The 16,742-nt window shown below is 28.5% G+C and overlaps 1 protein-coding gene across 2 annotated transcripts in view; it reads left to right on the forward strand.

The window, feature by feature from the left end:
- The window catches only part of LOC107445515 (katanin p80 WD40 repeat-containing subunit B1), a 70,672-nt gene that overhangs the window by 32,940 nt on the left and 20,990 nt on the right, over positions 1 to 16,742 (forward strand). For both annotated transcript variants that reach the window (XM_043052894.2, XM_043052893.2), the window contains exons 3-9: positions 9,629 to 9,746; positions 11,758 to 11,858; positions 12,205 to 12,246; positions 12,332 to 12,415; positions 14,089 to 14,204; positions 15,101 to 15,172; positions 15,648 to 15,798. In XM_043052894.2, coding sequence (XP_042908828.1) covers positions 9,629 to 9,746; positions 11,758 to 11,858; positions 12,205 to 12,246; positions 12,332 to 12,415; positions 14,089 to 14,204; positions 15,101 to 15,172; positions 15,648 to 15,798 — 684 coding nt within the window. The remainder of the gene's footprint in view (positions 1 to 9,628; positions 9,747 to 11,757; positions 11,859 to 12,204; positions 12,247 to 12,331; positions 12,416 to 14,088; positions 14,205 to 15,100; positions 15,173 to 15,647; positions 15,799 to 16,742) is intronic.

Genomic DNA, 16,742 nt, shown 5'->3' on the forward strand with positions numbered 1-16,742 from the left:
TTTAATTTTTTTAAATCTTCCAATTTGTAAATGCTCAAATATAAATCCGAAGAGGGCCACAAGAAGCTGATGTCCCGGACTTCATTGTTAAAAATAGAAATCATAACTTAAATTTTATGGTAAACAGAGTAAATGATAATAACTTAAAATATCGTCTGTAAAATGTCGCCTGTATTAATAAATAATGCTTTTATGTATATAAAATATTAATTGGTATATTTGAGTTCACCCCTTTGAGCCCTTGAAATCATTTTCCGCTTGTTTTTCGGACCATTTCCATTTGTTTTTCCAAGTCTTAAATTCTTTATACAATGTTAACTCAATCATTATTTTGAATTTAAGGAGTAGCTTTTTTTGACTCACTCAGTTCGCAATTATTTTATTGTAAATCTACGTCATTTAAGGATCGTTTTTAGGAGACGTGTGTCTCGTCCCCCCCCCTGCATGTTTCAGTGGGATTTTTTCCAGTTCCGATATTTTTAATACGATATAATGGTTAACGAATTTCATATTACAGTAATTACTTTCTTATGCGCTTGATTCGCGATGATTCTATCTCAAATCCACATTAAATTCCAATGACTTTTTCAGCAGTTGTCTTTTTTCAGCCATTTTAACATCGTTTTTAAAATCCTGATATTTTTGATACGTTATTAACGACAAGCAACATTTCCAAAATACGATCGTTTATTGAATTTACTAATTTATCTGCAAAATTATTTTTATGTTAAACTAACTCTATGAAAATAAGATTTTTGTAATGATAAAATTATAAACTTTGTATATGTTCGGTTTCTCAAAAGATATAAAAATTTTTGTGAATTGCAATGCTCTTTTTTGTGTTGTATGTTCTTTTTTTAAGTGCCCTTCTTTTTTAGGATATTATGCAATTTTTAAGATCTAGAATTCTGGAATGAAACCTGCCTTATTTTTAAATATATATTCTTTATTTTATAATATTAGGTATACTGTCCATTAATATTATTTCATTTTACTCTGATTGATTATATATTTTTAATGATAAAGTATTTTTTTATTTATTAAAATCTAATATTTAATATCATCTGCCCGATACAAGAAAGGTTTACAGGGAAAGATCAGAGAAAAGTTAGGGAATTTGAAAATGTCTTCCCACTTGGACACTCTGTAATTATTTGTTAACTAAATTCGATTAATATGGATGATTAATCTTTTTTTTTAATTTCCGTTTTATTTTCTGCATGATTATATCACTAATAGGAAAAATTTTATCTTCTTCAGTGTGACACTCACAGACACGACATCAGTTAATGCCATGCTTGAACATTAGATGAACATTTGATGTCGATGCTTTCGTCATCACTTCAAGGATTTTCGTTTTATTTTATTCGTGTTAAATTTACTGATAAAAATAAATCAATAAATAAAGTTGTATTAGGTCATAAGTTGTAGAAAAGTTTCGCCACTAAAGCTCGGCATAGTCTGTAGGGTCTGTATGTGTGTATAAATAATTTAACTGTTATAACAAATCTATTAAGGAATTAAATATTTTATAAACTACAGAGATTTTTATAAATCAAAAATTTTCATGAAACTTAACTATTGAATTTAAAACTCATGCATACTTGCTAACTTTTCCGGGTTTCTCGGGAGATTTTATTCTTATATTTAATGTGGTGGCAAAATTTATAGAATCGCATTTCATTTTTCATTAAACAAATACGGTTTAAAAAATGATTCGAACTACCATTATATTTGAATAATTTAAACATAATAATCTGCCGACCAGGTGGCCGAGTGGTTAGCGTGCCTGACTGCGGAGCCGATGGTTGCGGGTTCGAATCCCGCTCAGGACATGGATGTTTCTTTCTCTCTGTGCTCTATGTCCTTTCTCCTTTGTGTGATTGTGTGAATGTGATCCGCCCTATAAACGGGGAGAAGAGAGTAACAGTTCTGGTACTACCTGGCCAATGGGACAATACATCCCAAGTGCCCGCCATTAAAAAAAAGAAGAAAAAGAGAACATAATATTCTTGCTAGCTCCTCTGATCGTGCTTTTAATTGTTGGCTAAAGCTTAGCGAAACACCACCATACAATCTCAATTTAATTGGTTTTACCTTACCACTAGAAAAACACCATTTTGAAAAGCGTGAAAATGGCAGATATACTCATGAAAATAGAAGGGTTTATCTTTTTTAGGGGTTTATCTTCAAATTGATGCGGTTTCCAAGTCCTTAAAACGCATTTCCATTTCCCATTCTTTGTTATTTCCTTTTGTTTTTAAGTCAGATTAACTTTATGTGTTTATTGCTTATAATTTTTGTATTTTCCTTTAAAAAAAAGTGAATATTAGATAACGTTTATAGATTTGGTTCAGTATAATCTTGTCTGGCTCTTGTGCCATACCCCAATTTTTTTTGACACATAAAAAATAAATAAATAAATAAATGCATTAGTTTTTAAGTAAAATTGAACTCATTTGTAATGCACTGAGTTAACTGCACTTTAGATTGTGAGAAAAGTACTATATTTCATAGTTCCGTATTCAGTAATATACCACCAATTATTTTAACAATATTTATTTCAAATGTTTTTAAAAATTTTCTTAAATAACCGTTTAAATTTTTTCTCTATTGTTTATTAACAGGTAGGGGCAGACGGTGTAGCTTTAGCCTAGGGCCGCGTTGGACCAGGCTGAATTATTTTAATGTTATTCTATTTTTCTGTTTGTTTTATAATACTTAACATGCTGCACCACCAGTTCTACGAAATCTATGTTAGAATGGCATGGCACAGGTAAAGTGTGCCATTTTTATTTCAACAAGTTGTATTTTAAAAGCATTAATTAATTTTCCAATTCTTCGACTTTACCTTCTAAAATTTATTTCTATATAACAATAAAGCAGAAAGTATTATTATTATTTTATTTACTAGATTAGATCTTTAAGTAATTCTAAGTTATTTCGTGTGAATTAGAATTTCCAGCCAACAGCCGCTGAAAGGGATCTGTGGTTAATTTAATTCCGATAGTCATTTTAAACATTGCGCACAATGCGAAAGATCTTCTGTTTCCTTTCTGCGAATTTTCGATGCATGACCGATGAATTTTCGATGCATTTCTTGTTTGTTTGTAATAGTTTTAATTTTTTTTAAACCTTCATTCGTACCATATCGTCAAAATTCAAAGATTACTAAGCCTGAAAGTTTTTCCCCAACACATTAAATTAAAAGCTATTTTCATTAAATCAGCCCACCTTCGTCACCTGTTTTAAAAGATACTTAAACATATAGCGATAAATACATTAGATTTTTTTTTTTTAAATCAAACATTTTAGACTTTTTGCTTGTAGGTAAGATTTTTTTAAAGCATTTATTTTTTATTTTTGATGAATTTTAGAAAACATGCGCCGTTTGACAATTCCTGGTTTGGAGAGTTCTTTTGAACATTTAACACCAGATTGCCCGAGGAAGTCATTTTGACTGCTTTTTCATCTGAAAAAAATGTATAAATAATAATGCATAAATTATTTTTTTCCAGGTGAAGTAATTTTTTTTTATTGTTAATATCTACTAATAACTTGTTTTAAAACTGTANCTGAAAGGGATCTGTGGTTAATTTAATTCCGATAGTCATTTTAAACATTGCGCACAATGCGAAAGATCTTCTGTTTCCTCTCTGCGAATTTTCGATGCATGACCGATGAATTTTCGATGCATTTCTTGTTTGTTTGTAATAGTTTTAATTTTTTTTTTTATCTTCATTCGTACCATATCGTCAAAATTAAAAAATTACTAAGCATGAAAGTTTTTCCCCAACACATTAAATTAAAAGCTATTTCCATTAAATCAGCCCACCTTCGTTACCTGTTAAAAGATACTTAAACATATATCGATAAATACATCAGATTTTTTTTTTCGAATCAGACATTTTAGACTTTTTGCTTGTAGGTAAAATTTTTTTCAAAGCATTTGTTTTTTATTTTTATTATTGATGAATTTTAGAAAACATGCGCCGTTTGATAATTCCTAGTTTGGAGAGTTCTTTTGAACATTTAACACTGGATTGCCCAAGGAAGTCATTTTGGCTGCTTTTTAACTGCTTTCTCATTCGCAAAAAATGTACAAATAATAATGCATAAATTATTTTTTTTCCAAGCGAAGTAAATTTTTTTATTGTTAATACTTACTAATAACTTATTATATAACTGTAAATAATAAAAAAAATATTAAAAATTAATTAAACTAATTTCTTTACACATTAGTTATTCCTTCACATTTTGACTGCTTTTGGGCAATATAGGTATATACTAAGTTTCAGTCTTTCTAGTGTTAAAAAAAAATGTTTTAAAAAGCTCATGGTCACTTTGTTGTGTGGTATCAAATCTAAGACTCTTTAACGTGTCGTTTAACACCTTTATTATTATTTTTTAAAGCATAGGTTTTTCGTTTTTAAAATTTTTGTGGTATTAGGAAATAATGCCTCTAAAATATAGTAGCATTTTCTTAAGACTTTTTGTGTTTGTTTCTAACTATTAATGTTTGAAAATTTATGGACTTTTGTCAGTGAAATTTTGTGACAAATAATTGAACAGTATTTTTTTGAGCTTCAGATCTTGTTTATTTATTTTCGAGGTTAGGTTATTAACTTAGTATGACTACTTCCAAATGTGGCTGTTGGCGAAAAGGCGGCTACCTTGACACGCTTTTCCATAACTGGATGTTGGATACTTTTTCCCTTGCGATTCGATTCGTAACATTATTTGGCACATTGACCATGAAAATAAAAAAAAGATTAAGGGCTTGCGCATCCACTGTCCGTCCTTTGCCCCCAAAGAGACATCAACTTTTGTTTTCTATTTCAGTTTCTTCCCTTTTTTTTTCTGTGTTACAGCTGTTTCAATTTTCACCCGGTAATCAAAATTCTCATTCGTGACGTGGATCGTTCCACTTCGTGTGGTTACAAACCTATTATTTCAAGGTCATTTCGTTCTTTAACCTTTTCTTTCCCTCATCCTTTTTCCATCCGCACTAGACAGTTGATGGTTACCGGCAAGGCTCATGTCCATGACTAATTAGCTGGCATTGATTACTACAGCTCATCTCTCTTAATGAGTTTGTTTACATCAACTTATATTGGAATAAAACAGTGGTTCCCAATTTTCGTTCGACTGTGGAACTCTAAATGATCGAATTTATAAATGATAAAATATATAAAAAATACTGTAAAATAAAGCATATAAAACCAATTTTAAACGTATTAACCAATAAAAAAACATTATCTTGAAAATATTTGATAAGATGTATAGAATTTTTTTGAATCATAATTTTAGTTTCGGTTTTATAGCTATCAATTGAATTCGCACTCATGGAACTTTAACTAATTAAATTTTAAATTTGTGTTTCGTGTAAGCTGGAAATGAAACAAATTAACCAAATTATGGTTTTTGTTGAAATGAAAACTAAAAGAACCGCTATAAACACTGAAAATGGGTAATCAGGGAAACATACTTCTTTATTAGCAAATTTACTATTTTATTTTAGTTTCAAGAGTGCTATGAGAAATACTAATGCAAATTTTCTTTAATGCAGGTCCTTTACATAATTTATTATAAACACAGTTATTAGAAAAATATTTTTTTATATTAGCCATCTTTTTATTAGTATTTTACTTGAAATAATTTTATAGAGACGACCAAAATATTAAATATATAATATTAATGAGATCTGTAAATACAGATTTCAAAAATTATTGCTGTAAAGTTTTAAAAAAAAAAGTGTTAATTTTTGGAATCCTTTTTACCCTACCGCGGAGCATTACAAAAAAGTAACAAAACACAAAGAAAAAAATGGCATTACTACGGCAGCTTACCCGCTGCCGTAGAACGCTCATTTTTTCTTCGTGTTTTGTTACTTTTTAAACAAATGGTTTAAAATAAAATTTTATTGAAAAAATTGAAACAGTTTAAGGACATATTTGCATTATAATGAGCGGCGGCGCTCAGTACCGTCTTCACGCATGGGCACACCCGGTCAGTGCCCCGGGGTCCCAGGCACTCAGGGGGCCCTTGATAATCTTTTTTATAAATTATATTTAAAAATCTAAGAATCAACAACATTGCCATATATATTTTTTAAAATAAATATATTTTTTTTGTGTATAAAGTGTGCATTTGTTTTCCTTTCTACAAATAGCGATTAATTATAATGCTAACACCAATAATTTGTATAATATATCACCAGAAAAACTTATAAAGGCAACCGAAATATTTTTTACGTTTCAATCTGGGCTGAAAGTCTATATATACTAATACGGAAAAGTGCAAAATCTGGTACGAATGACATTTCATAGTAGCATTTTTTTCTGTAAAAATTTAATTTCTGCAACTACCGAGATTTTTTTTACATCTATATAAAACCGCATCTTTCCCAATAAAAAGTTATTGTTGAATAGTTTGAAGAAGAGAATAAATTTACTCCTCCCGAAAACAAGTTAAAAACTGAAATGGTTTTACTACGGGCATTTCTTCTTTTTCCGTCTCGCTTTCACCCATGGTTTCAATGACGTTTTTATGTACTCATCTCTCACTTCCAGTTCTATTTGCGCCTGCAGGATTCATACGCACCTAGAAAAAAATAAATGGCTGTAATGTTAATATAAACTTTTTAATGATACCAGTTTTTTATTTTTTCCAGATACGTACGAACCCTGTCTTGTCTTTTTTTACTTCAATTGTCCTTGCTTTCAAAAACATCAGGAAGTCCTAGGGACCCCCTGTGGCAAGTAATAAAAAAAAAAACACAGCTATAAATTATACTAGTTCAAGAGGCTATTTATATGAAGATTTGTGAATTAAGAAGTGGACCTCAATAGCATTGCTTTTTGAAAATACACCCATTCCTCAGGGCAACATCACCCATCCAAATTCAATGGATGTAGGTTTAAATAGAAAGGGGACAATTTCAAGAAATGGGTATGTCGATCGCTGATTGGCAAGGCATATGTTTTAAAACTAGACCAGTAGCAAGGAAAAAATTATAGTTTATTTTATTTTGTGATTTTAATTTATTTTTTAAATCGTATCTTACAAATGTTTTTCTTAAATTGTTTGCGTTTAAAAATTTTAGGTTGAGAAAAAAATATTTTCTAAAAACATTTTTGTAACCAACGTTACGTTGTGTTTTAATGTCAATGTCATACAATAATTATTTTATGTAAGTATAGTATTAAAAAACAGGCAACTATTTAGCAAAAAAAAAAGTATTTCATGACTCTAAGTACATTATTTTAATGCAGAGTTGAGCAAGCTGTTTTAAACCAAACAATTTTTTCAAAAAATCTTTTTAACAATAATTTTAATATATTTTTTTTATATAAGCATATTTTTAATAGAAAAATTAAATTTTCTCACAATTTTGCGTTTAATTACTGAAGTGAATTTGCATCACTTTAAACAATTATAAATTTGTAATTTTAAAATGTTTAAAAAACCATGTGTTCCTGAAAAAATATCTATGTAAAATAAATAAATGTGTGCAAGTTTTATATTAAGTAATAATTTCTCTAAAAATGCTTGACCGTCACCAACTCTGTTTAGTATCTAAAATTATATTTAAATTGAGTTAAATTTAGTAATAATTGAAAGGAGTTTAGAATTACACTGCACTATGCAGCAACTTTTTAAACTAGTTATGTCTGATGTTCATCAAAAGATGCTTTAATAACAGTTAAGTTTGACGAAATAATTCATATATTTTTTTTTAAATAGCTTCCATGGTTTTGAAAATTATTTTATTATTTCAGGATCGCCTCACTTCAACCTCTCATTTTTAAAAAAAAAAAATCTGTATAATTTAATGCTTTATTTTATGTATGGTTCGATTTGTTTTTTTGGTATGTTTTTTAGTTCGATTTTAAACATCATGACATTTTATAGGAGCCAAAAACATTTATGTACCTGGGGGCACTGCATGCTATTAAGACTGTTTTTCCGCAACAGCAATTTAAGGCTGTTTTTTTAAAGGCTCTGTCGTCGCAGGGATGAAATAACTCATTTTTGCGAATAATATACTATTTTTTATAACTACTGTGACTTATACAACCATTATTAATGATTTTTAGGTCAAGCTAACCAATCTTTAACAAGCACACTCTATTCTAAATCTGAAAATTGCGCATAACGTCAATATGAAAAAATACTACAATTTTGGTAAAATTGAAAATGTTGTTGATCTAATTTTTTAATATTTAAAAAGTTAGTCCAAAGTTGTATCAGGCTTCATAAAAATTTTCGAAAATTGAGAATTATTCTTTGACTTTGATAATTTTCATCTAGGTAGAAAAATATTGTCTAACTAGCGGTTTTTAAAAATAATTTAATACCATTTAAAATATTTAAGTTATTTGTCTGTTCTAAAGCCCAGGTAATTCTTTATGGTTTGATGGTTTAAATTGTGGTATTTTATTTTCCTTGGTGAAAAAACTTTGAAAAACATTATTAATAGCCTTACACTAAATGTTTGATCGAACCCTCAAAAAGTAGGAAGAAAATTTCAACAACCTTGTGCATTTACCAATTATAAAATAAAGCGAAACCTATTTAGGTAGGTTTAGCAGACAGAATTTTTTTGTATTTTTTGTATTGTGAGTTACTAAGTTTCACTAACATTAAATTTTGGAACATTATATTTTTATCCTATTTTTAATCTCTCACGTCCTCATATTGGTCTTGTTTTTCGCTTGGGATAAAACTGTAAAGCTCCACAATATCATTGTTTATATCACAGTTGCTTATTTGATCACAGTTGCTTGTAGATTTTTCCTTCACTAAATACATGCACACACACATATATATATATTTGGTCTCATGTTATCAAGGTATATTAAATCTATATGGTGTAATTTGTGTACGATGCAGCACTTTACAGGTTATAGTAGGCTCTGCATTGTACAGGTGGTAGAAAAAAATTATTTTCAAAATGTTGATAGATTTAGTGTTTGTTTTTAGAAATAAAACATTATTTACTAATTATTAAGTTTAAGCATTAATTGCTAAAGAGAAATTTGCTTTGAGCATATTTTCTTTTTAAATTAATGCAGTTATATAGCTGGTAGTCCAATAGTGCAAATACAGCCGTTTAGCTCTTTTTTTTCTCATCAGGCTCTATTACTTGTAGGGTAGTAGTACTAGGTACCCATATTTTTTGTACAAGGGTAGGACTTCTTTACACTTATTTACAAATTGCTTGTGGTAATCCGAAAGTAAAGTACTTATATTGCACGAGAAAAACTCTTGAAAACATTTTCTAGGAAAATGTAACAATGGATAGAAAAGTTTTTGTAGGTAAGTAAGTGTGTCGAAGTAGTGCTTTCACTGTGAAATATATTCCTAGTAGTGTTTTCCCAGTGAAAATTTCTTTTACAATTTCTTTCTCTTAAGAGACCTTTTAACCAGATAGGGCAAGGAAATTTAATTGTTTGTTGTACCAGTTAAGCATGTATTATTTTCTTATTTTTATTTTTAATATAACCATATTAATCTTATATTAATTGTTGCAAACAATTTTGCTTAGAAAGCTGACAAATTTGTGAAATTTTTATTATTTATATTGTAAATCTAATCAAAAATATCAAATTTTTCATATCTTTAGAGTATGAAGGGTCACTCAACTCCCGTTGACTGTGTTTGCTTTGATCCCAGAGAAGTAATGGTTTGTGCTGGTTCATTTTCTGGTGCTCTAAAAGTGTTTGATTTGGAAGCTTCAAAAAGTAAGAAATTAATATTTTTATACATGATTAATATTTTCAAGGTTATTTGAAACCGCGTATTTATTTTGTTTATAGTTATGCTTTTAAAATGGATTTTTGTAAAACTAAATAATTTAAAATGAATGGTAATTGAAATAATTTTTGAACTGAAAATCAAAATTAGGAGGAAAATAATAAAAATTTGTTGAAAAAAAAGTAATAAAACACCAATATTATTATTGACGTCAATGATAATTAATTTTGGTAAAAGTTACAGTTTGAAGTAAAAAAGAAGCCATGTACTGAAAAAGAAAAACTAATTGAAAAATGGTACTAATTTGTTAAGAGAGCATTAAAAATTGGTAAACTTTTATTGATATCAATGATGCTTAATTATTTTTGGTAATAGTTACTAATTGAAATAAAAAAAAGCTCTGCACTAAAAAGCTTAATTGATGTAGAAAATGTACTTATTCGTTACAGGGCACTGTAAAAAGTCGTCATAATATTATTGACACTAATACCTTCCAATTTTATAAGAGATTTCTTATGGCCCCCCGACGATATAATTACAGGAAAAAGCTTGGCTGTAGTAAATTTTCAATATCATGAGTTGTCTTGAGAAACAGCATTATGCCAGATAATATTAAATAATGCAGTTAGTCTACTAAAAATGTGTTTTTATGAATCTAATAATGTAAATCTATCGAGAAGGGCAACAAATAATCTATATATATATAATAAAATAAAGAATTTCTGTGTATATCCGTCTTATTTTGTGTAAACCGGATTGAGAGTACATAAGTTCTAAGAATGCGAGATTCAAAATGAATCTAAATGAGTAAAATTGTAAACAAATTAAAAAGCCCGATTTTTGATTTTTTAATTATATTTTAAATTCCGAGATATTTAAAAAATGAAATTTTCTCATTCGTTCAGTGGAATCTAGTGTTTTAAAATAAGCTGTAGACTATTCAGTTTTTCAAATATTTTAAAGATATCATCAGTCAAATGTATTTTTGAAGCAATAAAGAAAAACAATGGGAATAAAAATATGGCCACAGAAGACGACTTCTTCAGGGGGTACCAGCTCCGCAAGCCATAGAACAAAACCTTTTCTATTGAGAGAGCAAGACAAAGGTCAAAATTTGTCCCCTCAGTATCCCAAAGGTTTTGTAAAAGTTCACGAAAAATGCAAGAAATACATAAAATCAAACCAGAAGAGAAATTTCAAACAAAATCTTGAAAATATAATACAAAAATGAAAATGCAGAAACTCACAGTAAACTGGTCAAAACATGACTTTAGAAATTTATTAACAATTATAACTAATTTTAAAACTGGTGAGACCAAAAGTGAATTGTTTTTTTTTTATTTTTCACTGAAAAAATTTTTTACTGTTGAGATTGTAATTGTCCTGGAAATGGAGGGAATACAAATTAATGTAATGTTTGTTTTCAGGCGTAAAGAGTTCACTTTTGGAAAATCTCTTTCACTTATTTATTTTAATTTCCTTGCTGTTTTTATTGTTTTGTTACTACTTGCATTCTTTTATCTTTGCCATTTCAAAATTTAGAATTCATTCGAAATTTTTATTATGTAAATAATTGAAGTGCAATTAAAGTTGAAAGATAATTTGCATAATCGTCATAAGAGATTGTGTCCATGACTTATTATATTGTGAATAAATACTTGATAAAGTAAGAAACTCTCACAGACAAGAGCTGTTTGCTTCAATGCCATAATGTTAAAGGCAACTGCTACCACATCAACATTTTGATTTAAAATTGTATTTTTGATTATTTGCTTGTTACATAATTTCATTTGATGATAAAAATCAAACAAATGATTTATTAATGCTTGAAAATATCTTTTCTTCTCAATAATAAGACTAAAATGTTTTCATTTAAACATTCTTGTTAGCTTCTAGTTTGTATAATTTCAATGTTGAGTTTAATTTTTTTGGTAACTTTATTTTTTAATATTTTTTTTACATCTTGAAATTAATACAAAATGTTGTTCTTTTTTTCAGTTGTTAGGACGTTAACAGGCCATAAATCATCCATAAGATGTTCAGATTTTCATCCATATGGAGATTATATTGTTTCAGGCTCTCTTGACACAAATATAAGGGTAAAAAGCTTGTTTTAATTTTACTTTTTGCATAATTGAAACACATATAGCTCATAAAATAAATTACCTTTGCTATTTGTAATATTTTTGAGGTCATATTTTCTTATAAGGTTATATTTTCATGAGTAGTAGTTTACTTGTTTTGATTTCAATACTATTACAAATTGTACAATATATGGTTGCCTAACACACAACAACTTTACTTCGATAGCTTTGCTGATCTTCTTTTATTAATGTACTATTTTTTCCAATTTGTATTAAGTTTTATTCGAATAAACATATATATTTAAAGTTTTATTAAACATTGCTATATCTTATAGTTTTTTTTATATTCCTTTTATTTTAGCTTTGGGATGCTCGAAAACAAGGGTGTATTTACACATATACAGTAAGCTTTTCTTTGTTGTTTCTAAAAATATGACTTAGTTGTCCAGTAAAAAAAAAAGTAGTATTGAAATCGATTTTTTTTCCAGGGCCATAATAAAGCTGTTAATACTGTAAAATTTAGTCCTGATGGCAAGTGGGTAGCTTCTGGTGCTGAAGATGGGTCAGTTAAAGTAAGTTCTTAAAATTTTTTTGAAATTCGAAATTTTAATAATTAAATGTGTTTATTATGTTTCACAATTATTTTGCTTTATAAATTAAACTAAAAAATATAGCTCCTTAAAAAATATGGTGACTATGAATCAATGTTTTCTCGGCTGAATTGAAGGGAAAGAGATTTTTTACATGAATAATTTTTTTAAAATATCTTAAAAGTGTTATTGAGAATTTTAATGAGTCAAAATAATTGTAACTGATTGCACAAACTTTTCACTATCTCAAACTTTTATTTAAGCATGGAAAGTTTGCATTAGCACGTTCGCTGCCACCGACGCACTAGCGCATCAGAGCGGCACCTACTGGTATGCCGACGGCACGCTAGCACGTCGATCGACTATGATAAGTTATATGCTCTGTGTTTAGTGTGGCTTTAGGAATTCAACGGAGAGGTTGTTTCGGCACGTTAGTGAAGCATTATTTTTTTATTTCTTGTGGTCAAAACTTTTGTTTGAATTTTTTTATGTGCTTGACTGCCAATATCTGTATATTGTGTTTATTATTTGCAAATATTTTCAGTATTGTTTCATAAATGGTACTACATATACTTGAATGGTATTCCGTTTTATTCCTTTCAAGCTGCTATTTTATGCAATATGCCAGTAATTTCGGAGAATATTGATAAGATGCGCAGGAGCGTCAGTGGCACTCACGAAGACAGGTTGAGTCTGTGTGCCACTGACGCTCCCGAGCGTCGAAAAAAAAAACGCTCTCTAAACAGGAAAATAATATGTTTCTTCGTTTTTCTGGTTTTACTAGTAAAATATAAGGAACATTTAAGCCATTAAAACCCTGTTTTGTAATCCGACTTCTGAGGATGGAAATATCAGTAGCGAATGTGTTAATTAAAAAAAAAAATGCAATTTTGTCATAGGTGTTAAATTTGAAAATTTCAAATATGAATTTTTAAAACTGGTAATATTTAAATTCTTATCCTGTATTTAAAAAGGTATTGAGTGAACTTCTTGAGAAAAAAAAACAGGACCCATGCTATGTTAACTTTATAAATAACATTTAAACAAAGCAACTCTTCCTTAGGGCAGAGGATCTCAAATTCATCTAAAAATGGTACTCTAATCCCATACAGATTAGAATGTTTTTTAGACAGTCATGTAGTAACCCTTGTAGCAAAATATTTTGTGCCTCTCATTGGACCAATATTCATGAATCTTGGCTCAGTGAGGGTTCGACGGGCCCTTATTTTTCTGATATTAAGTTCTATTCTATATAGAATTGTCTGATTCTCCCGATATTTTACAGCCACTTTACAACCAATATCAGTCTTATATAGAATTTTCAGATTCACCCGATATTTTATATTAATTATTTAGCCAATATAATTTAGGTTCTATTATTGGCTATTCAAGGATCAATATTAAAAAATCTAAACATCCCAATATTGAATCCTCGGTGCATGTTCCAATGGGGTCAATATTAAGCATAATTGGGGGCTATTTGCTCCCTATTTGCCCTATGTAGTGATAAAAAAGCTTTAAAATATCTTGTATTATAAGAAAATATTTTTACTATTATGAATAATGTAGATAATATTTCACTTGCATTTAAAATATCTCATAATTTTTTAAACCTTTTTTTTTTTTTTTTTTTTTTTTTTTTTTTTTTTTTTTAGCTGTGGGATCTTAGTGCAGGAAAACTATTGACAGAGTTCCATGGTCACACTGCTTCTGTTAGTGGAGTTGAATTTCATCCAAATGAATTTCTTTTAGCCAGTGGAAGTGCTGACAGGTAAATTTTTTTTTTTTTAAATTTTTTTTTATGTTCATTAAAATATTTGTATATGTACTATTTTAAGGAAAGTATGCCCTTTTATGAGTGTTTGTTACGGGATAGGGCATATGTTAGTTATGCTTTTAATGTCAATATTAATTTTTTTTGTGGAATTACTTAAAACATATTGTTTAGTTAATAAAGAAAGTTTTTTGTAAGTTTAATAAATGTAAATAATAATGATATTGAAATTTATTCTTTATTTCTAGTTACAAATTTTTTTATTAATTTAAATAAATTAAAATATATACAAAATTGGTAACTGTGTAAGGAGGGGAAAAAAACAAAGATAATTTAAATTAAAAAGGCTTCATTAGTCATTCATAACAGTACCATTAGGGAATTATGTAAATCGTATAGTTTAAATTTATTGGGAGGTGAGATAGGTATTGTCAAAAATGATCTAGAATTTTATTAACTTCCAAATTTAAGAACATATATTTATCTTTTCTGTTAACTGAGTACACCGTAAATACATACAATACACCATTAAATATATACAAAATTGGTAAAAAAAAAAAGATAAATTTAAACAAAAAAAACTTTTTACTAGACAATCATAGCAGTATCCTTTGGGAGTTATATAAATGATATTGTTTAATTCTATTGGGAGATGGGATGGCATAGGTATTGTAAAAAATTATCTAGAATTTTATTAATCATCAAAATTTTAAATACAGATTACAATTTTCTGTTAACTGAGTACACCATAAACATTTTCATTTATCTTTTTCTCTCACGCTTTTTTGGAATTTAAAAAATAGTTGTATGGTGTCAGTTGCTGTATTTTAATTTACTTCTCATCAGTGCAATTTTAATTTTGTTTTAATATTTTTATTTAAATTCATTTTCAGGACGGTGAAGTTTTGGGACTTAGAATCATTTCAGCTAGTTTCCACCACAGGAGGAGATGGTCCGCCTGTTCGGTAAGTCTTACATGCATTTGGCAGCTATCAAGAAAATTGATCCTGAATCTAAGTTTGAGGCTATCTGCTGGAATGGTAGCAATAGTAAAACCTTATCCAATTGGAGAGAGTTGAAAAAATGTCATGACTCTCCCAACCTACATTAACTACTTAACCTCACACCTTTATTTAAAGTGATTTATTCTTGTAACTACAAAAACTGCATTAAGTTGGTGTCAGGAGAATTTTCCTGACAGCTGTAACTATATTGTATTGTAAAAGTACCTATAATTTGTTCCAAAGATCGCAAATAATAATTTGTATGTATCAAAAATTGTGATAATCTTTTTAAGAATTGATGAAAATATCTTATAGCTAGACACTAACTTTATGATAAAACGGAAACAGTTTTAAATTAAATTTTTTTCTTCTTCTAAACTGTATATAAATATTTTAAAAAGTTTTATTTCTTTAAAAATTCTATTTTTATATTTAGGTGTGTGTACTTCCATTCCAATGGTTTATGCATGTTCAGCGGCTCTCAAGATTCTCTAAGAGTTTATGGATGGGAACCTAGTTTAACGTATGATTCACTTCTCACTGGTTGGGCTAAAGTGTATGACATGGCTATGACACAAAATCAGCTTGTAAGTTAATGTGATTTTTACATGCTATTACATTGCTGGCTAGCTATTACAATTTCTAAGGCTAAATAATTTTTATTTATTGTATGATGTCAATTATTTGCAATTCTTTTGCTACATATTTGCATTGTATTACAGAGATGTTCATATCTCATGAAATCTTTGCAATTTAAAAATGCTACTTATGTATAGTAACAGGGATGCCAAGTTTTTTTGCTTTGTCTTCTAGTAGTAGCTAAATTTATGGTTTAATGTATGATTCTTTGTTTTGTAAATTTGATTTAAAGTTATTTTTCCTGGCCACTGCACATAAATTATTGAAAGATTCATATAACGTGCCACTTTTTCGAGAGCAGTCTTGTGGTAAGGCTTTTAAAATAATGACAGAATTACCAAAAATTCTGAAAGCTTTAGTTTTTAATTGTTTTTCTCTCTATAAGATAATTTTCAAAAAACGTTGTAGTTGGCAGCCCTGTATTAATGGCACCTAAATACTTATAAAGGCTGGCTATTTAAAAGTGTTAAATTGAGATTTTTGTAAGCTATATTGTTCATTACACTATAGGTCATGCTACATTAATTGTATCACGACCAAGCAAGATAGGAAGACAGCTTGCATTTCAACTGAGATGATAACCTTTCAAATTCATGCATCTAAGATCACTTAGACATGTACTATCTCTTAAAAAATGATCTGAATAAATAATTATAAAATCATGTGGACTTGAAATTTGTCACCTTGATTTGAAATAATTGAAGAATTTTCAATTTATATATTTTAGTCTTATTTTGTTAATTGGCATTCATTCTACAGGGATGATTGTGTTCCAGTATAACACCGGAATTCCAGTATTTTTTTTCTTTTCCAATACTTAAAATCTAGATAAATTCTGTAGGGATAGTTTTTTTTTCATTCGTAAAAATAATAAATTAGCTTCGTTGAGGAA

This window comes from Parasteatoda tepidariorum, chromosome 7, assembly GCF_043381705.1.
Source record: "Parasteatoda tepidariorum isolate YZ-2023 chromosome 7, CAS_Ptep_4.0, whole genome shotgun sequence".
Taxonomy (NCBI): Eukaryota; Metazoa; Arthropoda; class Arachnida; order Araneae; family Theridiidae; genus Parasteatoda; species Parasteatoda tepidariorum.